At 43.0% G+C, this 24,912-nt stretch overlaps 1 protein-coding gene across 2 annotated transcripts in view; it reads right to left on the bottom strand.

Annotated features, from left to right (window-relative positions):
• TTLL5 (tubulin tyrosine ligase like 5) overlaps nucleotides 1-24,912 on the bottom strand; it is a 270,134-nt gene that overhangs the window by 20,432 nt on the left and 224,790 nt on the right. For both annotated transcript variants that reach the window (XM_085869871.1, XM_085869872.1), the window contains 2 exons: nucleotides 20,728-21,160; nucleotides 4,541-4,696 (listed from right to left, as the gene is read on the bottom strand). In XM_085869871.1, the coding sequence (XP_085725997.1) occupies nucleotides 4,541-4,696; nucleotides 20,728-21,160 (589 nt within the window). The remainder of the gene's footprint in view (nucleotides 1-4,540; nucleotides 4,697-20,727; nucleotides 21,161-24,912) is intronic.

Raw genomic sequence — 24,912 nt, 5'->3', positions numbered from 1 at the left:
TCAAAGCTGTCTGCCAATATGGTATCCAAGAGCCCTCCTTGAATGGTTCCACAATCTTCTCTACGAGCCAAAACAATGGGTTGCTCTTGGTGGTATATTCTTTCTCGTGATCCTCCTGCTTATGCTGGTGTGCCGCAAGACAGGGCTTTTGGACGAACCGTATTCTTTGACTTCATAGATGACCTTTCTGCTTCTATGGAAATTCCTCTCTAAACCATTTTACTAATGCATCCACCCTGTGTATAGTGGGAAGCCATACTCCATAGTACTTTTGTTGAAGGCCTTTGTACACCATGATGACTTCTGCAGGGTTGAGAATGGACTGAGCGCTACAGAGATTACCAAGTGTATCTTTCGAGGCCAATTTGGAGAGATGGTCTGCCCAAGACAGGTTGCGACAGATTGTACTGGTTTGGTGCAGCTGTTTCGATCTTGCTTCTCCAGAGGCAGTGAATTCCAAGGATGTCATCTTATTAGCATCTTCCAACATGAGGCTGAGGATGGCAGGATAGCCTCGACGTACACACACTCACCTCTAAGCTATCTAGCCTGGGTTTGAATCCCGGCCCAGCTATACACTGTCATCCCATTGTTTCGGCAGGGTGATTCATCGATGTGTGTGCCGTCCCTCGGGTGGACGTTAAACTGGGCATCCTGTCCGCAGGCATTAATTGGTGGACATTAAAAGTCCCATGGTGTCCTACACGAAGCGTAGGCGAGTTTTCGGTGGTACCATGGCCAAATTCCAAATTTCCTGGCCTAACTACTTGGTCAAGTGTCAGGCCTGGATATCCGGTTCATGAAAGACTTGGCCTAAAAACTTCCCCCGGCCAACCTCACAAGAACGTGGGAATGATTGTGGTATTAAAGAAGAAGTAAAATATATAATCTTGTAAGTTTCATGCTGCTGTTTATTGCATGATAGAGATAGAGTTCTGGACCATGATGAAGTTACTGAGATACTATTACCATGGACTTCATTGTTTGCTCAGCAGCTCCTCAGAGCATACGAGGGTTTTGTCTTCAAATCCATGAAGTATTTGTATTCACTTCGGGCAGGGTCCCCGTCAGTACTTTTTAATGTCAAATGGTGCTCACGTCATTGCTATCTTCTCGTAAGAGGCCAGAGTCTGTTCAATTCTCACAGGATTTTTTTTTTTGGCAGGAGGGTGGGTGGGAGGGGGTATGTGGTGGGGGGAAGTCTTCCTTCCAGTACTACAGTAACTTGTGCCCAAATACTCTTTCAGCCCAGCAAGGTATTCAGATGTGATTTTCTGCCAACACACAGCTTATCTATCGACTTAAATACAACGTTTGCTCATTTTTACTCATTCATAATTTTTTTTGACTTAAAATGTGACCCGATGCAGTCCCATTCTTCAATTCATGCCTTCAACATGGATTTTCACCACGATCCATCTATCTAAAATTGTGTGCCACAAATTTGTTCCATCCTTCATGATAATTTCCATTTGCGAGCTATTTGTCACCAAAGTTTCAAATGATATCTTTGCCCGTGTTACAAATAGTCTTTTGACAGTGCCAACAACCTTTTACTACTAGCTTCCCTTTAACCGCCTGATACCCTTTACTTTGCTCTTCCTTAGTGGAGACCTATGTACAAAAAAAAAGGGACGTAGATTCTTATAGGCGTAGGTCTTGTTAAGTGCAGATGTGTCATCTGTGATAATTTAACCACCACCCAATTACATCCCTCCCCACTCCAAAGTAGAAGAAGAAAACAAAGTACCTCCCCACCCTTCCCCCTTACTATTTCCCTTCCCTTTCTTAATCCCACCATCTCCTCCCTACCAAACCATCTCATTCATTATGCCTCCCCCCAGCCTCCCAAACACCAGCAACACACATCACACAGGTTAGAGAGCACTGCTTCGTATGAAGAGTGCTGGGAGGGGACTTGGCACGAAAGAAACGGGATGAATAGCCTCTTTCTGTGCTTTGTTAACTGTTAAATTGTTTCATGCTAAGGAAAAACAAAATAAACCGTGAAAGACAAGGAGTTTTATGAGGGTAATCCCAAAAGTTGTCACCCATTACCAATGAAAAAAAATTTATTCATGTCACATCATTCCACATAATCTCGATCATCTTCAACGTACCTCATACAGCAGTCAACCAACCTTTTGATTCCAGCAAAGAAACCTTCCTTCTGAAGTATCCTTAACGTGGTAGACTTGTTAGTATTAAACTCTTCAGAGGTTGCAAAACATCTTCCTCTGAGCTCGTTTAATATTCTTGGGAATAAGTGAAAAATCACATGGTTGTAAGATCGATGAATATACTGGATGACACTAAACTTCCCACTCCCAGGACTGTAATCGGCACACAGAAAAGTTGGCTCTTTTCAATCTGTTGAAGAAGACTTCAGTTTGAGCTCATGAGCGGTGACACAATTTTTTTTCTCTCTCAAGCTGTAATGCATTCCAAGAAACTGTTGTTTTCCTGAAAACATTGAAAAAGCTGTTGACAGGACTGTAAAGACATGATGGCACACAATTGGCCCTCACCTTTCTTTTCCCCCAGATCCTCAGTGACAATGTGATGCACTGTTGACTTGAGTACTTCTCATGTTGAACACAAGTTCTTGAATTGTGAAAAGCTAATCTTGAAGTAAGAGCTCATTTATAACTGTGACAATGTCCTCGCATGAATTTTACTCCCAAAGAGGATGACACCCACTGCTGAACAGTTCTCAAGTGCAGACAAGTGTTTGGAAACATTACACTATTACAAGATCTTCTTCAATTACAAATTAACAGGCAAACAAACATAATATGTAAATGTGGGAAAAAAATTACACACCCAGACCAGGAATCAAACCCAGGTCACCTGGTGAACCAGACCAGTGCTCTGCCATCTGAGCTATCTGGACAAACCACCAGCTGAGCATGCAATACTCCCACATATACAAATGCCACTCTTTTTTTTTGCCACTGCTTCCGTGACACTCACTGCAAACCATAGGAGCAGCGATGGCCTGTCCACAAGAGTGGCATTTCTATACGTGGGAGAATTGCGTGCTCAGCCAGTGGGTCACAGATATAGCAGAGCACTGGTGTGGTACACCAGGTGACCTGGGATCGATTTCTGGTCTGGGCGTTTAATTTTTCCCACATATACATATTATAGAATCTTCTTTGTGGACTTCACATGCATTTTTCTGCATCACCAAGAATTTAACAATAGTTTGTATGCCTTCTTTACCAAAGCTTTCTGCCAACCACGTTATTGGTACAAATGTCATTTTATCCATTCCTAGAACAAAACAAATAGTGCAAGAAACTTTATATTTACCAAACATATTGTCACATCCGACGAAATGTGAACAGAGACCGACTGGGTCGGTCTGATGAAGGCCTCCGCGAATGCCGAAACAGTGCTTAAAGTACTGCGTTCAATTAATACTACGTTTCTCCAAGGATCACACAGTCCAAGCCGAAACTAGCGATGAAACACACGGGAGGCAAAAAAGCGGGAAGACGATTCTTATAATTAAAATGGTATATTAAAATTAATGAGACACGGGAGTTGAGACAACAATACCCGGACATATCTGGCGTATGAGGACAGATTGATGGGGAAGGTGGGTTATGAAAATCCGAACATATGCACAATAGAAGGAATAAAATAAATACACTATGGCGCTAAAATACCACACTCATACGAGAAGAACAAAGGGGCAGGCGAGGGCTGTGGCAGGTACAAGTTGATGTGTGGCTTACAAGTCACTGTAACACAGAGTGAAGAGCAGTTTGGAGTGGGCAGGATGGCAGGAGCGATGCTGTCAGTGGACAAGAAGAATGTGGTGTCCAGGTCTCTCCATAGCAGTCCTTCCTTGGAAGATGAACCAGAGAGATATAGAGAGAGAAGAGAGTTGTTACCTCTTCATAGGCTTGGGCTCAACTGCTGTGTGCAAGCATGGCCACGGCCATCGTAAACTCTGGAACCACCTCATGCAAGTAAGTTCCTCTTATTGGCCGCCTGCTGGTGTGGGTGCCGCCATCTTCCAGGCCATCCCATCCGGAGGAGTGCCCCCAATTAAAAGTTTTCCACCACTCTCCAGGGCTCCACAGCTGACTTTGTCTGATAGCTTCCAGTTTACTGATCAAACAGTTTGTGTGGTTTCCCTTCAAAAGCATGAAGCGCATTGTGCATGTGCCTTTGCACACACAAGTCCTTCAACTGGCCTCGCCTGTTCTACAGGAGGTTTTACACAACACGTCCTTACTCAATGCAACTTTAAGGTATACACTCGCCACCTCCTCAGGCATATTTCAACAGACGATTTACCTCGCGCCAAATATCCTGATACAAAGGAGAATGCTACCCTATACGATCATGCAGTCCATAACATTATAAAGACAACCGACGGATCCCCCCTTTCCACGTAACAGCATCAAATAATGAGACTGTAATCAAATATATCTTGAAAATGAACAGGATAGAACATCATAAATACAAGTGGAAAAATTACATGCCCAGACTAGGAATCAAACTCAGGTCCTGTGGAAAACCGTACCAGTGCTCTGCTATCTGAGCTATCTGGTCGACCCACCAGCTGAGCAATGCAACGCTTCCACATACACAGGTGCCACTCTCTTCCCCAGACTGCTTCCGGGGCACTCGCTGCCAACCAGAGGAGCAGCCAGGAACTGTTCTTGAGAGGGTCTTCCCCCTGTGGGGGGACACATCCATCTCCGCTATTAAACACCACAGGGGGGCATAGTAATGTACTTGGAAAATGAACAGGATAGAACATCATAAATATATGTGGAAAAATTACGGGCCCAGACTGGGAAGACCCCCTCGAGAACAGCCACCAGCTGCTCCTATGGTTGGCAGTGAGTGCCCCGGAAGCAGTGGGGGGGGGGGCAGCTCAGATAGCTCCGATAGTTCAGATGGCAGAGCACTGGTACGGTTTTCCAGAGGACAAGGGTTCGATTCCCGGTCTGGGCCCATAATTTTTCCACATATATTTACAAATATATCCATAATTTTGAAATCAACTAGACCTTTTACTTTGAAACTTCCAGAAAAGTGAAAGGACAATGAGGATGACACTCATACTGCACCACAAAACACAACTTCAAAAGAGGATTTCATTGATTCAACACAGATTTCAAAAGCTCACATAAACAGCCAGCTTTGCACAGCTGTTGAGCTTAACCTCTCGGGCTGAAGCAAGAAAACTTAGGCCAAGACGAGAAAAGAAACTTGAACAGGATTATTATAGCTTTCATGGACAGTGAAGAAAGCCATATCCTTTGCTGAGATGAAGAAGAGAAAGGTAGGAAGATCAGTGCAAGCAAAAAAAAAAAAAGTCAGTGCAAGCAAAATGATGGAAGAAAAAAAAATTCATGCATCAGCTTAAAAAGACGTTGAAAGAAAAGCAGAAAAGAAAATAGAATGTTTGAATAGCAAGATGATAAATTTTAACTATAGAGTGAAGGAAGATGACAGGGGAAGAAATACTGTTACGGACCTGGAAACCATTTGCATTCAACATACAGGTCCCAAAAGTCAGTTATCCCGTTAAGTACATGTGTAGTCAGATCCCTTTCCTTTTGTCTAGTGGAAGAATCAAAAACGTGCGTTGCGAATTCTTTTAGTTAGGTTATTAAATCTTTACATACAACAAACCATCTAAGACCATCCAACAAACAAACCGACAACCCCACTGAACAAGCGCTTCACCCACCCAACCGGCGACTCGCTGTTTCGAGGCAAAATCTTTGTGAAGTACCTTTTTGGGAGAGTCCGCACGTGTGGAGTGGGCGGGCTTCCCGGTATGGCCGAAACCCTACCCAGATAGGGCGGACCCATGGAAGCCCCGTCCAATCGGGGTGAACAGTGACGTCAGTTTCACCAAGGCCCCTCTCCGCTGAGGGAGGTCCATAAAAGTTACGATGCCATCCTCAGCAGAGAGTTCGGTGGAGAGGAGTTTTCATGGTGGCTGTGAGCAGTCTGGTTCTTGTTCACGGTGGCTGTGAGTAGTCTGGTTCGTTCTTCTTGGTAGCTCTTATGGGGAGAGGAGTTCTGTGGACCCCGACTATTCACCACGCGAGCTCTGCCATGAGCCACGAGTCCCACGCGTGCGACTGGGACCAAACCTACGACCTTTGGCAGGTGTCGCACTACAGAGCACGCTTTCCCTCCGACGATCAGGTAGGTACCCACGGAACTCTGACCCCAGCTTGTCTCTCTTCATGGCTGCGAGGGTCAAATAAAGACTCTGGGGTTTCTTTTCTTTTTGTGTGTGTGTCTGCGTGTGGGCCCGTCTATAAGTAGAATTGTTTAAGTGTTTTTGCTTATTGTAAATATTTCCCTGCTTGCATATTCGCGTCAAGTCTTGCCTTTGTCCTTATTTTACTGTTAATAAATGTATTAGAAATGTTCCCAGTCCGTTTGTGTCCCTTCTTACATTGGTCCAGCATGGTCCGGGTCAGAGTATAAGTGGGGTTTCATCCCCGGTAATCGGTCTATCGCAGCCGGCACGGCTTTGGCAGTTTCCGCTCGGCTGCACCCGAACCGGAGTTGGTAGTCGGTAGTTGGAACTCTACCGCAGTCGGTAGAGTGACCCGGTTCGAGCAAGACGTGCCGAGGGCGTGGTTTCCCGGGTAGTCGAAATTGCGTAGTTCATTAGGCAAATTGGTTATAGACAAACAGACCCTACGCTACGCGGTTGAGATATTGGCGTCCACGGTCGGTTCAGCGATCCGCCAGCTCACGGAATTATCCGGAGTGACGGCCTACAATTCCGGGAAGTCTGGTGGGAGGAGGCGTAACCTCCCCCACCTCGCGGTCGTTCTCGCCACCGACCCCCGGCCTGCAACAATACTTTTAAAATGGTACGTGCTGCTTCCTTGCTTGATATTCAGCATTTAAAAGAACAAGAGCACGGATAATCCACAATAGGTGGGCACCTATGGGGAGGAGGAAATTTCTCTTTACGAAATGCCCCGCAGAGTGCGGTGAGAAAAGCGGCGCCATTGTTGTGACGTGGCAGGTACCCATCAGCTGAGTACCCCAGGAAGTGACGGCACTTCTCCCAATCTCAGTGGCTGTGTTTGTCTCGTCAAACGGTCCTGTGTTGTGTCATGAATGTTCGTCTTTATGGCCATATGTGTGCAGCAGCTCCACTGCGAGCCTCAGATCATGTAAAAAAAAAAAAAAAAAAAAAAAAGATTCTCCTTAAGTTACCAAAGCCAACAACCCTTAAAGGGTGAAGTGTGCAAGTCAGCATTGCAAACTCCAGTTTTGAACACATGTTTTGGCCTTAATGCTCCTTTAGCTAAAAATGGAAGCCTTACCCAGGGAGCTTGTCTGCTGTGTGACAGCACATCAACATGAAGAGTACCAGGAAGCAAAGTAAAGCAAGATACCTCATTTCCACAAGCAAGTGGAAGCCTGGTGTTGACTTAGCGGTTCGGGTGGCTGGTTTGGGATCTCAGGGTCCTGAGTTTGAAGCCCGATCAACCATTGAATTAACACCAGGCGGGGTTGTCTCAGCCTGTCATCCTTCTGAGATTGGCAAAATGAGTACCAGTGTCCTGGAAATAGGGACATTGCATCAGCGGCACAGCTGCGCCCTCAGCCAATGATGCAACACGCAGACTTGTGCTGCATACGAAGAAGGAGGAGGACAAGCCAGCAGCATGGACAACCACCCAAAAGAAAACTGTGAAATGATCACATGGGTTTGGAACAGCTTGCATCAACATGTAAAATGAAGAATCAGTCTTGCTGATAAAAGCTAGTGTCGATGTCCGTTGGCAAACAGGTAGAACAATGGATGAAATCAACAGTACATTAATTTAGGTACGCTAACCGCCGTGGGAAGCAAAATGGTGATTTGGGTGTTAACCCTTGGTCAGATCATTTACGCCCAAAACGTTAGTTTCAACTTGCTTCCCACGGCACTTTGCATTCCTCAATCAACATCCTGTTGATTCCATCCATTGCATCAACATGCGACTCGAATGAGCATTTTGGACAGAGTTTTAGCAAACAGATGACATCAAACCAGCAACTTTGAAGCTCAATCAGCAACTAAAGCAATGTTGTAAAGCTAAAGAAAAGTGAAGAAAAGAGAAGGAACCATGGAGTAGATTCACAGGTGACTGGGCTGACAGGATGGCCTGTCATCCTTGGTTGTCTAGTTGTCTAGCCTTGGCTTGAATCAAGACCCAGCTATTAACTGTCATCCTGGTGTTTCACAGTCAAGGTGAGTCATCAATGTTTGTGCCGTCGCTCGAATTGACGTTAAACGGGAAACCCGTCTGCCGGCGTTCGTTGGTGGATGTCAAAGATCCCATGGTGTCCTTCGCGAAGAGTCGGTGAGCTATCATCGGCACCATGAACAAATTACAGATTCCTGCTCTAACCAGAAGAGACCATTGTATCAGCGACAGCCGCACCCTCATCAAATGATGCTACCCTGCAGCCTTGTGCTGCAAACAGACAAAGAAGAAGACGACCAGGTGAGATTTCTGTGTATTCAAACACAGGACATGCACTATACCATCGAGAAGATAAACCAACATTACATAAACTCCATCGCAAGTCACAGTGAAGTGAAGTGCGACATCTTCCTTTCCTTCGCCTCGGAGTTTTGAGTCATTATAGCAGTGTACTTGAAACCGAGGCCATCATGAAACCAATATGGAATTGCATGAAAATTTAAACAGCCCTGACTTGACTCGGCCCAAAGTACAATTTCACTTTCCTCCTTATCATGTTTGTGGTGTTGTTGAAAAACTTTGTACTCAAATCTGGGACATTCAAGTTCACCAAAATTGAATCAGTTCTTCTTTGACTCGCATTTCTTTTTTTTTTGTACACATAGTCGGTCAAGGCTCATGGAAGAGCTCCGATGAAGCAGTGTGCACAATTTCATCTTCATCTTCTACACTTTTTGACAAATCATGAACCCGACAAACAACTGAGTAATACAGTGAGATTTCTCTCTGGACGAGTCTCACGATAAAAAGAAGGAAGGAAGAAAGAAAGAAAGAAAGAAAGAAAGAAGACGAAAGGAACAGAGAAAAGAAAGGAACAGTATCAAAGGCAAATCAAATTATGGACATGGAAGTTTGATATAAATAAATGAAAAACAGCCGTGTTCTTTCAGTACAAGATAAAGAGACCGAGGGAGAGGGTGGGTAAACGTGGGATGAAGTGTTAAAGAGAGGGAGGAGGGGCAGGTCTAATGGTGCTAAACTGAGACTGTGTGTGAGTAATTTCAGACACGTAGGAGACAGAAGAGAGAGAGAGAGAGAGAGAGACAGAAGAGAGACAGAAGAGAGACAGAAGAGAGACAGAAGAGAGACAGAAGAGAGACAGAAGAGAGACAGAAGAGAGACAGAAGAGAGACAGAAGAGAGACAGAAGAGAGACAGAAGAGAGACAGAAGAGAGACAGAAGAGAGACAGAAGAGAGACAGAAGAGAGACAGACAGAGAGACAGACAGACAGACAGACAGACAGACAGACAGACAGACAGACAGACAGAGAGAGAGAGAGAGAGAGAGAGAGAGAGAGAGAGAGAGAGAGAGAGAGAGTTCCACAGACCACTATGTACAGTCAGGTGTGAGTTGTGCCTGTAGATGAGAAGCAGCTACGTGGAGATGTGCATCTGGGGTGGAGGATTAAACACAGTTGCAAAGTAATGGGCTGCAAGGAGATTTTCAAGATTCACATCCATGAGTAAGAGTGGAGAGAAGAATGAAGTGCAGAGAGATTCCAGACAAGGAGGTATGAGGCAGTCCAGGGATCCAGCCACAGTCCGTTTCTGGTTCACCAAAGCTGGACAGGCTGCATTGCCAACAGCTGATACGGTGAAGCAAGGGCACAGCCCGGATATTCCTGTTTATGGACATAAAGCACGTGTGCTTATCTTAGCATCCCTTTTGTATGCAGGAGAGAAAAATAATTATGGATTAGAAGGTTATTCGAGGGCAGCGGAAACATTTCTGGCTGTCAGTTTGCGGCAACAAAACCGAGAAATTGGCAGCATAGAAATAATTTTTTTTTAAAAGACATGACATTGACAGAGTTCAAAACACACAAGCAATTTGCCCTCGTCTTTGTTGTAAATAGCTTTTCCAACTGTGACACATCATCGGACTTGGTGTTACAAAGATCCAGAGCATGAAAGATCAGCATCGGCGTCAAAAGATCACAAAGAATGAGTATTTCATGAAGTTGGCTCTCTGGCCTCAGTAAATGAGTTTGTCTTAAAATGGAATCATAAATGGCAAGTCAGAAGTTAAATGTCACAATGATGGACAGTACCACATAGGCCAAGTGTAATAAGAAGTTGCAGGTGGGAGCAAACCTCTGACAATGGTGGTTGGGAAGTAGGACACCGCAATGACGCTCACTAGTTGGCAGCAAATTCAGACGAAACAACCACAAAAGTACAGAATAGAAAATACGGCAATCCCAGGATTGTTGGGACGAGGCGGCATGCTTTGAGTGCTTTGGCTCAACAGCAGTGGAAAACGTGGCATGCAGTCAGCAATGTCGGTTTTCACCAAAATCTTCCCCCAGAAACTGATCACCACGTACAAGTTAACTTGCCATGCACAGACAAACCAAGAATACAAGTTTATACTCGTGAACTAAGCTTGTGTGGATATTGTAAAAATGAAACATCACTTTTCAGGGTCTTCAGACACATGCATATCCCATCTGAGTGTAAACCTTCGCCATCCTGCAGCGTATTCTTCAGCAGCCAGTGTAGCTCATTCTCTCCTCATTCATCAAAAACCTCTTGCCCCCAAAGGTATCCTTTAACATGGGTTCTTGACAGCTAAGCATCCCCACACGATGCATCAAATCATCTGGAAATTCCAACAGACTTGTTTCTTTCCCAGAAGTTTCATAACTATTTGTCATTCCACACAATTTTTTTTTTTTTTTTGCTTCCAATCAGCTTCTCTTCCTCTTTACACCACCTTCATTTTCAACAATTTGCATTAAAACAGGAAACAAATTATGCTGTATTGGTTACCAACAGGATAAAGACAAGTTCCCTGAAAAATGATCAATCAAGATAAATTACTCTGTATTTTATAAACAATAATCCAAGTCAAAGTCGAACCATCCTTGTACAAAACGAAGATATGCTGAGGTGTCCACAACAAGAGTTAAAAGATGAAATAGGTAAAATAAACTAAGTAACTTTCAGAGCATGTGCACTCCAGACAGCTATGAGCTCACATGCATCATCAGTTGGGGGATCCCTTGAAGGTTCAAACGTCTCAAATGATGATTCAATGGAAATATTTAACTCGGTTCTGAGATGACACGATGGAGCACCAGGGAATTATCGCTCTACCAAGTGAAATACGAGCACAAAAGGTGGTTCCCCTTTACACTTCAGAAAGAGCTTACGTCAGTCCCAAAATTATTCAGAATCTCGACAGGAGGGTTTTCCTGGCTTAGTTTTCCATGGCTGGGGATCAAAAGAAACATATTCCGTAATGCTTTTATTCTCAAATGGCATGGCCGTTAAAGCTGAATCATGAGATCTAAACTTCTAATTTCGAAGCCAATGAAACGATTGGCTGAAACGTTTTTTGGGAGGGTGGGCATCTTCCAGACTGGCAGCTCAATTCTCACAAAGCAAACATTAGAAAACCAGACTGCAATGATTGCTGAGTTCATTAATCTCAACCCTATTCTGCATTTCCCATCGAAGCATGCTGCACTTTATGCGGCTCTTTTAAATAATTTAAAATGTTCTTGTTTGTAGTTATTTGAGCAAAAAAAAAAAAAGCAGAAAAAGAGAAGGGGTGACGAGCCATACTTGCTTCTCAGTAAATATTCATGAGCAAGCTGTTACATAGCATCCCATGAGTGCTGTCCTTGATGGCCAGGCATTGTCTTCATTGTCCATGAGCCAGACAAAATTTGACTACAAAATGGATGGGCAAAATGCCACTAGGATTTTCAGATAGCCTGATGTTTAAACTGTATGGAATCACGTGATAGACATTGTTCCACATTCCCAGCAAATTACAATTTTGGTGACCATTTTAAAAAAAAATGGCCACCATTTTATACCCAATTTGATGTATTGCAGAAACTCGGCTCGACCCTGGAATTGGTTGGCCCAGGGCATATGGAGTCCAATAAATGTTCAGTATAAAATTCTGCATATGACAATAATGTATATTTTGTAGGGTTTTGTGCCATTTGTTTTGAGATTTTCAGGAAATAGACCAAAAAAAGGAAATATTTTCACATTTCCCCAAGATCTTTTAATTATGGTTCATCATAACTTTATGATGAGGCATTTTCTTGCGGTACTTGAAGAATGAGGCATTTGAAGGCTGTTGTGCCTACAAGGCCATTAAAAATGCACGTGCAGTCTGATCAATGGCCCGCAAGTTCGAGTACACCTGCATGATATTAGACCGAGGATGATTTTGTCAACCCCGCTTGGTGGGGCCAGAGAATCTGTCTTACATTTGATTTGATAACAAGCCTTCATTCTTCCTTTGATTCCCAACCATGTCATTCAGTGAGGTCTGGACCAGGTGGGTTTGACTCAGCTGGTCATCCTTCTGAGGTCGGCAAAACGAGTACCAGATTATTGATAACAGCTGCGCTTCCAGAAACGATGCAACCAGCAGCCATAGGCTATGTTATGAAACAACAAAAACCGGGTCTGCAATATCAGGGGAATTTTTGAGGCTCCATCTCCAGATGGCAGACTAATAGTTTGCTCAAAGGGTGTGCTGCAGAAGAGGTCTTCACATGGTGGCAGCTGCCCAGAATCTATGTTGAGTGTTGAAATCAGTTATTGATGTTGTGGTGGCCAAGAATGTTCCTTGATTCCACCATGCAAGAACAAGACTGCTTCATTGATCATAGATCGATATATTTGTTGTGCAACATTTACCTCCAGTTTGTTCTTCAAAAGTACATAATCACGAGCAACATACAAATTGTTGACATCACTGTATCCTCCACAAAGAAAAATGGACCCACCAAGTGGTCATGGAGAAGGCCACACCACACATTCACCTTTGGAATATCGCATGTGTTCAATGACCATGTGGGGGATATCAGAGCCCCAGATTCTCACATTGTGCCAGTTGACCTTCCCCGATACATGAAAGCAAGATTCGTCTGTGAACATGATCCTTTTCAGGTAATCTTCGTAATCCTCGATGTGACTGAGCATTTCTAAGACAAACACCTTGTGTTTAGGTCTGTCATTTGGTTTTAGTTCCTGCAGAATCTGCACCTTATAGGCATAAAGCTTCAGTATTTTAAGAAAAATCCTGTGCACAGTGGTGGTTGGTAGTCCTAGTTCTCTGGATGCATAAATTGATTTTCTAGGACTTTGTTGAAATGATTCACACACTCGTTCAACATTTGCTGCACTTGTGGTTGGTCAACCGGTGCTTTTCTGTTTCTGACAACTTCCAGTCTCCTTAAACCCCTTGTACCACTCTCTGATACTAGTCCGCGATGGCGGATTCCTTCCATACCTTCAACGGAAATTACGCTAAACTTGCATGTCGGATCTCGTCTCGGTGAACCATTCGACGCACTGAGCTTTCTCCTGTGGTCACCATTGTCTTTTACATTAAACCACCAGACCTGAAAATAAAGAGCACTTTATGAGCTTCTACATCATATTAAACAAAGAGGATCACTGTATCATTTGTGGTACTAAATAGGAAATATATTTACAACCAAAGTTGGCCAGGTCTTTTTGGAACACCCTGTATCATGCAAGACAGTTCTGTCGGACCCCGGCATTCGCGGATCTCACTTATTCACGGTTGATAAAATGTGACCTGCTTCCACATTTGTGACCCTGTGCTTTCAGTATTTGCGGTTTTGAATAAGGGGTGTGGGGGAGTCACCCCCCACGAGTCACACAATTAAAACGCTTCACCGCATCTCCCACCAACTGCGTAAGACATCATCACCCACAAGTTACACCATTAAAATGCTTCACCGCATCTATCACCAACTGCGTAAGACGTTACTACCTGCCAACATCCTCCACAAACAATGGGAAGACTACTCACCCCTCCAGCAGCTACCCACAATTCCTGCATGACTACTTGTGTGCAGCATGTCCTGGGTCTCAATTATTCTTCTCGTCCCACTGCCTTAACCAGTATTTTGCCTCTTGCTCCACTTTTTGGTCAAACATAGCTCCCAAGAACAAGATCAGTGCTGGAGATGCTTTGACTGCCAAGAAGCAGAAGAAAGTGATGAGCCTGAGCAACAAAGTGGAGCTGCTGGACCGGCTTTCGAGAGGAGAGAGTGCAGCCTCTGTAGGCAGACTGTATGGCATGAACAAATCCACCATTTGTTACATACGGAAGAACAAGAAAGCTATCTGTGAAAGTGTTGCGACGAGCGCTGGACCGAGCACCAAGGTGGTCAACTAGGTACAGGACGCCCACAAAGAAAGGATGGAGAAGAACTCCATCCATACATTGAGAGCTAACTCACAGAAGAACATGCCTTTAAGTGGACCTCTTATTCGTGCAAAGGTGATATGTTTGTGTGCGTATCTGGCTGGTGCGGGTGGCACCAGCACGAGTCGAGTGATGTAGGTGTGGCTACGAGTGATGCACTGAGCGATGTAGTTACGAGCGGCCACAGTCCATTCTGAGCAAGCAGGGGATGATTTGACTGCTTCAAGAAGTGGTACGGTCTCCGCAACATCAAACTGTCAGGCGAGCACGTCTCCGTGGATCAGAAGGCGGCCGAAACATTCCGAGGTCAACTTGCGCAGCTCATCGAGAAGAAGGGGTACCTGCCAGAGCAGGTGTTCAACACTGACGAGACCGGCTCATTTTGGAAAAAAGATGCCAACGTGAACTTTTATCTTGAAGTACGAGGCGTTCAACGTGAACATCAGGGTACGAGGCCGCAAAGGACTGGGTATCTCTTCTCTTTAGCGCAAACGCAAAAGGGGTGTGTATGACGAAGCCCATAATGCTGTGCTGCTCTCTGAACCCTCGTGCTTTTAAGGGCAATAATAAACACATGCTGCCCGTGTTTTGGAGGGCCAACAAGAAGGTGTGGGTAACGGCAGCAATTTTCATGGCTGGTTCCACAACTGTTTCGTCCTTCAGGTAGAGAGGTACCTGGCAGAAAAAAAAAAAAACCTTGCGTTCAAGGTTCTCCTGCTCATCGATAATGCCACTGGCAACCCCAAGGGCCTGAAGGTGGCTCACCCAAATGTAATGTCGAGGTGATCTTCCTGCTGCCCAACACAACCTCCCTAATCCAACCGCTCAACCAAGGGATAAACTCCACTTTCAAAACATACTATACCCGCCGCACCTTTCACCGCATTTTGGACATTGATTTGTATGCTTACATAATGTGTATTGATACGATACCCCTTTGGTTTATGATGCAGAAACTCTTGCTCCCCCATGAAAAGGACCCTAGTGAAGGTCTTCAAAACCAGGAACACCACCCAGACACGTGTATATCCAGAGCTCGCCGGCGGGCAGTGTTGGAAAGAGTTCAACATAGCTCACTGCATCAGCGCCATCAACGAGTTGCTGGACAAGGTGAGAGCCTCCACCATTAATGTCTGCTGGCAAACCTTGTGGCCACAGGCAGTGGATAACTCTGTGTTGGCACAGCAGGTGGGAGCGGAAGGCTTTGACAAGATGGAGTCTAAGGAGTTGGATGATCTTATCGCCTCACATGACCTGTGGAAATCTACCAAGCAACTCTCAGGCACACGTTTCTTTTTTTTCCCTTGTCTTTCCACCTCAGGAGCATTAGCACCGTCTCCTGCCTCTCTCTCAGTGCATGACTCATCAGCGACCTCATCTGCATCATCTTCAGAGGAGTTTGTTGAGTTCATTGAATTTTAATTCATCATTTTGCTCTTGCCATCATCATTTGAAAAGTTGCGTGTGTTTGTGTAATTTGAAATGGTACCTGCTGTTGTTTTTTAAAAACTTTCACGGTATGGTTGGTTAAGCACTTTTGAAAAACTGTAATCACGTTCTTTCAATAAACATTGGAAAATCTCCCTGGTGTTGTCGATTTTTTTTTTTTTAATTTGTCGGCATTTTTTATGAAATTGTAATCATGTTCATTCAGTCGAAAAAATTTTAAGCTTTTAAAATTGTCCCCGATGAATCTGGAACTGCTGGAAAGCTATCCCCAATTTTCAATTTAAACAATGCTGTGACATTCGCGGTGTTGACATTCACGGCTTCACCATTCACAGAATTTTTCATGAATCACGAACCACCGGAACCTACTATCCCCTTTTACGCCATTAAAAGAATGCCCCGACAATGGCAGTTTTGACATTCGCGGCATTATTCAGGAACGTATCCAGCTCGAATGTTGGGGTCCAACAGTAAGTACTATATGTTTTTGGACCCACCTCTCAATGGTGAAGAATCACTGAAATAATTCTCGTATCCGGATCCGGATCTTCACTAAAATTGAATAAATTCTTCCTTGTCACAAACCCAACATGTCCACCAAGTGTTGTCCAAATCCGTCCATAACTTTTTGAGATATTGTGCTATATGTTGTTCTTGGCGCGATTTCTCAATGTTGAAGAATCACTTTAAAAATTCTCGTAACCGGATCCGGATTCAGATCTTCACCAAAGTCAAATCATTTTGTCCTTGGCACACACCGAACCTCTCCACCAAATTTCATCAGAATCCATCGACAACCTTTTGAAATATTATTGTCACAGACAGACAGACAGACAGACAGACAGGGGTGAAAACATAACCTCTGTACACCTTTGGTGGCAGAGGTAATTAGCTCATTTGAATGTGGAACATCCATCACATGATTCCATTCAGTCAAAATGTCAGGTTATCTGAAAATCATCATGGCATTTTCCCCTCCATTTATTAGTCAACTCCAAAATTTCAATCTCTGGTTCATGGACTGTCACTCACAAGTCACGTGGAAACTTGAATGGGTAACCAGGAGAAAAAAAAAATCATGTTTGCGGAAACATGAGAGTGAAGCAATTGCCAAACTACCATTCATACATACGTCATGCGACAAACAATCTCTAATCACAATGTAATGCAGTGCACACAATCTGCACTCTGGAGAATGTAAGGCTGTGCCTGCAATGTGGAGGTTAAAGGTCACATGGCTGCAATATGTCCACAATTTGTGCACAAAGCTTGGCAACACTTTTATTCAAAAATGTTTAAACTGATGTGCTAAAGTTATTTTCCTTTCTTAAATATTTGAGTTCGGCAACATCAAAAAATCTTCTTCTGCTTCTTTTATGACCACAATTATTCCCAAGTTCCTGTGGGGATGGCCACAGGAAGCTTTTGGCCCACGTCTTTAAAAAAAAAAAACCCTCTAGCTAGACCTGATGCTCAACAAAGTATAGTTCGGGCAGGAATTTGAAATTTGGCCATGGTGCCGGCGATAGCTCGCCAACTCTTAGCGAAGGACACCGTGGCATATTTAACGTCCGCCAACTAATGCCGGCAGACAGAATGCCCAGTTTAACATCTTTCCGAGGGAAGGCGCACACATTGATGGCTCACCCAGCATGCAAAACATCGGGATGACAGTTTATAGCTGGGTCGAGATTAACATCCGAGCAATACAGCTTAAAGGTGAGTGTGCGTACCTCTCGGGTCTAGGCCATCCTGCCAGCCCAACCTCGAAAGAGTATTTTAATATAAAGATGTTTTGCTTCAAAAGAACACAGCCAAGGCAATCTGTACATATACTTTGGAGTAAAGTAAGAAATGGATAATGGAGTTTAGCAGAAGCACTACTCCGAAGAGTATTACGATTGATGCACCTCTTGCGGTACAAAACAAAGACAACAAGACATTGCTAATGACCTACAGACATGAAATAGTGGTTGAACTGTTAATTATCAGCAGACTTATTTGGCTTTCCAGACTGCTCACTGTCCGTAAGTTGGCAAGTGAGTAAAGAAGGTGATTTTATCTTCAAAACATTAAATGCATGAAATAATTGACTTCCTAATACAAGTGGCCACAATAATAAGCACTGAATAATGTACATGTTCTTATTTGTGGAAAACCCCAAAAATAGTTACAAGTAAATATGGTCCCTGTGAGGGAGTAAGACAACACAGTGTTTTGTACTCTGCTCTGGCATACCAGAGATCATGGGACGGGATCCCGTGTTCAAGTCGATTGCTATAGGTTTACATGAAGGCCAAACCACATTCTTAAAATAATCATAATGAAAATATGGAGCCTCTGTGATCATAATATAACATTTTGTGACACAGGCACGCTGCGTTTGAAAGTCCATCATGGTGTATAGGATTCTGATTCAATATAAATTGAACCAGTATTCCCAAAAAGTTTGAGTGAGACCAAATACATTTAGAAAAGGAAAATAAAAGCAGACACCAAACAGTTCCACCAGCAATGGTAAAATCAGGAGTAAAGTATCAGGAAAAGGGAGAAGACATATCGGTATAATAAGTAGGTAAATGGTGTAGGACAACATCATTATCATCATCACTACCAGTTGAAAGATCAAGGAGAGTTAGCGTGTACAATGCCAAAGTTTTGCATGACAAAGGCCCAGTCTGAGGAGCTGTTGATCATAACAGCCTCCCCACTTTCTTAGAACAGTTCCTTTGACCCATCCATAAAGACGAAAGATAGAACCTCGCGGGGTAGCAGAAGTAGCGTCAATGTCCTTTTCTGCACATCTGCAGCGTCAATACATTCCAACCACAAACATGGCAAGTGAGTGCATGTTGTTCACGCCCCTGCCTCTCCCACAGTTTCTCCATCTTTACTCTACCCTCGTGAGCAGCTTGTGTATAGGCTCCCTCCCCCTCCCACACATGTGGGCGCACACATTCCAGCCACGTGCACTAATGGCAAAACTGTTAAGGGGCAATTATGAACAGTGATTCCGAGGCCGTAGAAAGGCCGCAATCTCTACAATCAGCCACACTGCCCACATTTCCATGACATGAACCTTTGAAGAATCTAACAAGAGGTCTTGATGTTTTTTCATGTCATGGCGATCTTGTTAAAGATGTTGCTTTTCTAAGCACTGTTATTGGAAATTGAGAAAGTGGTGCTGGTGTAATGACAGACTAACAGTGCCAACAATGGAGTCCCCCATGAGAAGGAAAAATCGTAGCCAAAGAAAGCACATAAATTCAGAGCTTGGAAATGTGTGCCACATTTAACGCCAGACGTTGTAAGTGAATGATAGTCCAGTTTGACTCCAATCCTGTCAAAATATGCGTTATGCAAGTCTAAATTCAAGATGCTGGCTAAAAACTAGACAAGTGCTTTCTTGATCATGACCGATAGCTTTGCCGAATACTCTTAAATTGGTGGCTATTTCAAGCAACTGCAATGGGTAACTGTGTAATCTATATGTAATGGAGCAAGTGTTTGTAGGTATGTATGTATGTATGTTTGAATGTATATCTGTTCTATACCCATTGGTTGGACAACCGGTCAAACATCACCGACAATTGTAAACTGAAAAAAAAAATCATCCATGTCCGTCATTTTGGTAAGCCTAAGGCATCTTCAGATGTGTCAGATTCACAATTGCCATGCCCTCCCTATAAGTTTTCTGTTCAGTGTAAAACAACCGAAGTGATTGTTAAAAGGATCATCAAATGTCAAAACGTAGCCGATTGGCATCTTGGGCTTTGTGAAGGCAAAAGTGCATAGAGGCCTCAGGCTTCAGGCCTCTAGTGTCAGCCTATGGGCCAGTGCAATTGGAATTAACTGATCTGTATAACGATGTATTACATATGCATATAAGCAGAATGCATGATTTTGCTTCATGGACATAACCCGGGTTATTTTTATTTTCGGGAGTGATTGAGGCAGCATTCTGTTGCCTATACACCACTCAAATAAAGGGATGTGTCAGAATAATGTGTTGCACACTTGGAACAAGATCGTCCATTGGGCGGGTACTCGGCTAGTAAAACCAAAGATGTAAATGATTGATGAAAAGTCCTTTTTTTTTGCATACCATGTCGAGGCTCGGGCAAGAACTAATACACAGAAACATAAAACAAGGCAGGAGATAAGAGGAGTGGGACAGGAAGAACAAAATAGTGAGAAACAGAGACAATAGGAGATCCGTGAAAGGGAGAGGGATGGGGCGGGGTAAAATACAAATAAACACAATCGTGCGCAGAGACGAGAAGAAGGGTAGGCCTTAGGGAAACCCGATATGACAAGACCGATGAATACTCACCAAATAGCACAAATTTGACAAGACCGAATAACTAGGAACACACAGTAAACATGGAGGCAACAAAATAACAGTGAAAATGTGACAAACGACGACTGGAAACTTATCTTTGAGAAAGTCGGCAGAGAACCCTGGAGAGAACCAACAGTCACTCAAAAACTGGAACCGGAAAAGCTGAAATCCCACTGGAGACGCGTATCTACCAGTTTATGCTTCACAAATCGACAATCAGCACTTTACCAACTAAACGCACCAGTTATTAACAGGACAACATAAACATCTGAATAAGTTAGGCACTATGCCATTATTAAACAGAACGTTTTCAAAGATGGTACCAGGATGCTGGTCAAGATGTCAGAGTTGCCAAAAAATATTGCAAAATGTTATCTCCTAATGGAAGGCATTGACTCAATCGTCATCAAAGTAAGGCCAATCAAGGTTAAGGTCAAAACAAGCTGGAAACTCCAACGTCATACCTGCTTCTCCATTCTGCCTTGTGCCAGCAACTTGCGTGACTGCTTCTGGAGCAAGTTTTGGTCGACTGCAGGCGGCAGATCTTGCTCGCCATGGTTGGGCCTTGCCAGTTTCCAGGAGTTATGGGATGGTCTCTCTGCAGGGCTCGCTGTACGACTAACTCCCTTGGTCCTCAAAAATGCTGTTGACTTTTGGTTGTCTTGGTGGGAAGGTCGTGGTGGTGTTACCGCTGAAGTGTCCAAGGCCCTTGACTGAAGACCAGAAAATGAGGATCGTGGGGGTGATCGCAAGTGGGCGACCATGTGATAAGGTTGCCTTGGGTGGCCACTCTTTGCTAAGTGGTGAGGTTGCTGCAGTTCTGCTCTCTCCACCAAACTGCTCGCATTTTCCAAATAGCTGCTTTCATCGCAGGACGGCGATGCTCTTTCCACTGGCCTGCAGACAAATATCAAAATGGAGAGGTTGGACTTTTCTTGGGGAGGTTTCTGAGAGAGGATAGGTTTGATTGCCATTGGGTTAGTACACAAGTTATGCTTTAAGGGAATATTAAACTGTTTTATCTCACCCAAGGATAAATCTAAACAGGTTGTTCTATTTCCCTGGGTCCAGTATTGTGCAGTCATGTCCTAGTTAGCTCATTTGCATCTGAAACGTAGTTTGCACAATAGTGCCAAGAGCAGCAAATTGTTGTCACTAAAATCTAAAGAGCTGGGGACAAACCTGGATCCTTTGTGGTAGAAGCATGAAGTGGAGGACTTCAGTCGCGATATTTTAGGCCACGTTGCATTGTTAAAGTTAGAAATGATAAGGTCAAACGTTTTGCAACTAACTCATGCACATGAAATCAAACAATTTCAAGGAACCTAACTGCCATATGTATATATATATATATATATATATATATATATATATATATATATATATATATATATATATATATATATATGTGTATATATATATATATATATATATATATATATATATATATATATATATATATATATATATATATATATATATGTACATATATGTATATATATATGCATATATATATATATATATATATATATATACTGTATAATGTATATACACATATACATACATATGCATATATAATCTTCTTCTTCTTTTGGCTGCTCCCGTTAGGGGTCGCCACAGCAGATCATCCGTATGATCCGCATAGTGATTTGGCACATGTTTTACGCTGGATGCCCTTCCTGACGCAACCCTGGTCGCCTCTTACGACACAGGGATATGGTACACCTATTTTAACCGGGGTATACACCGGCCCAGTATACTGGTACTCATTTTGCCGACCTCGGAAGGATGACAGGCTGAGTCAACCCCCTGGTGTATTAATTCAGTGGCCCAACGGTGCTTGAACTCAGGACCTTTAGGATCCCAAGCAGCTCCCCTAAGCACTACGCCATCACCAGGCTACAGTGGGGAGAACAAGTATTTGATACACTGCCGATTTTGCAGGTTTTCCCACTTACAAAGCACGTAGAGGTCTGTAATTTTTATCATAGGTACACTTCAACTGTGAAAGACGGAATCTAAAACAAAAATCCTGAAAATCACATTGTATGATTTTTAAATAAATAATTTGCATTTTATTTCATGAAATAAGTATTTGATCACCTACCAACCAGTAAGAATTCCGGCTCTCACAGACCTGTTAGTTTTGTCTTTATGAAGCCCTCCCATTCTCCACTCATTACCTGTATTAACTGCACCTGTTTGAATCTTTATCTGCATAAAAGACAGCTGTCCACACTCAATCAATCAGACTCCAACCTCTCCACAATGGGCAAGACCAGATAGCTGTCTAAGGACATCAGGGACAAAATTGTAGACTTGCACAAGGCTGGGATGGCTACAGGACAATAGGCAAGCAGCTTGGTGAGAAGGCAACAACTGTTCGAGCAATTATTAGAAAATGGAAGAAGTTCAAGATAACAGTCAATCTCGCTCAGTCTGGGGCTCCATGCAAGATCTCACCTCGTGGAGCCTCAATGATCATGAGAAAGGTGACAGATCAGCCCAGAACTACACAGCAGGACCTGGTCAATGACCTGAAGAGAGCTGGGACCACAGAATCAAAGAAAACCACAAGTAACACACTACGCCGTCATGGATTAAAATCCTGCAGCACACGCAAGGTCCCTCTGCTCAAGCCAGCGCATGTCCAGGCCTGTCTGAAGTTTGCCAATGACCATCTGGATGATCCAGAGGAGGAATGGGAGAAGGTCATGTGGTCTGATGAAACCAAAATAGAGCTTTTTGGTTTAAACTCCACTCGCCGTGTTTGGAAGAAGAAGAAGCATGAGTACAACCCCAAGAACACCATCCCAACCGTGAAGCATGGAGGTGGAAACATCATTCTTTGGGGATGCTTTTCTGCAAAGGGGACAGGACGACTGCACTGTATTGAGGGGAGGATGGATGGGGCCATGTATCGCGAGATCTTGGCCAACAACCTCCTTCGCTCAACAAGCGCATCGAAGATGGGGCGTGGCTGGGTCTTCCAGCATGACAACGACCCGAAACACACAGCCAGGGAAACTAAGGAGTGGCTCCGTAAGAAGCATCTCAAGGTCCTGGAGTGGCCGAGCCAGTCTCCAGACCTGAACCCAATAGAAAATCTTTGGAGGGAGCTGAAAGTCTGTGTTGCCCAGTGACAGCCCCGAAACCTGAAAGATCTGGAGAAGATCTGTATGGAGGAGTGGGCCAAAATCCCTGCTGCAGTCTGTGCAAACCTGGTTAAGAACTACAGGAAACGTCTGATCTCTGTAATTGCAAACAAAGGTTTCTGCACCAAATATTAAGTTCTGTTTTTCTGATGTATCAAATACTTATTTCATGCAATAAAATGCAAATTAATTCTTTAAAAATCATACAATGTGATTTTCAGGATTTTTGTTTTCGATTCCGTCTTTCACAGTTGAAGTGTACCTATGATAAAAATTACAGACCTCTATGTGCTTTGTAAGTGGGAAAACCTGCAAAATCGCGAGTGTATCAAATACTTGTTCTCCCCACTGTATATATATATATATATATATATATGTATATATATATTTATATATATATATATGTATATATATGTATGTATGTATATATGTATATATATATATATGTATATATATATATATATATATATGTATATATATATATATATATATATATATATATATATGTATATATATATATATATATATATATATATATATATATATATATATATATATATATATATATATATATATATATGTGTGTATATATATATATATATATATATATATATATATATATATATATATATATATATATATATATATATATATATGTATAGATATACATATATATATATATATATATATATATATATATATATATACATGTATAGATATTTACATATATATATATATATATATATATATATATATATATACATGTATAGATATTTACATATATATATATATATATATATATACATGTATAGATATTTACATATATATATATATATATATATATATATATATATATATATATATATATATATATTTATATGAGCCTGGTGTTGGCGCAGTGGTTAGGGCAGTGGCTTGGGATCCAAAAGGTCCTGAGTTCAAGCCCCGTTGGGCCACTGAATTAATACACCAGGGGGTTGACTCAGCCTGTCATCCTTCCGAGGTCGGCGAAATGAGTACCAGTGTACTGGGCCGGTGTATACCCTGGTTAAAATAGGTGTACCATATCCCTGTGTCGTAAGAGGCGACCAGGGTTGCGTCAGGAAGGGCATCCGGCGTAAAACATGTGCCAAATCACGATGCGGATCATATGGATGATCCGCTGTGGCGATCCGTAACGGGAGTAGCCGAAAGAAGAAGAAGAAGATATATATATATTTATATACGTACTGTATATATTGTTACAAATTCGCCGGTTCGGACAGCCACGCACGACGGCTTAAGGCCCAACCACAGTCGCACGTCCGCCGAAACCCGGAATTCAGTCGTAGCTTCTGGACAACTCCGGAAACCTGCTACGGATGCCTTAACGCATCATAAACTGTCAATATTCTGTCCATGCGGTACAAGGTTAATCGCTGAATCTCGATATACCTAATGATCCACGCAGACAGAAGTACCGAGAATTTATACCTCGACGGGACTCGTACGGAA

The sequence above is a fragment of the Eptatretus burgeri genome, chromosome 2 (assembly GCF_056783735.1).
Source record: "Eptatretus burgeri isolate ZD-2024b chromosome 2, Ebu_testis_v1, whole genome shotgun sequence".
Taxonomy (NCBI): domain Eukaryota; kingdom Metazoa; phylum Chordata; class Myxini; order Myxiniformes; family Myxinidae; genus Eptatretus; species Eptatretus burgeri.
This window is presented reverse-complemented; position numbering and strand designations above follow the sequence as displayed.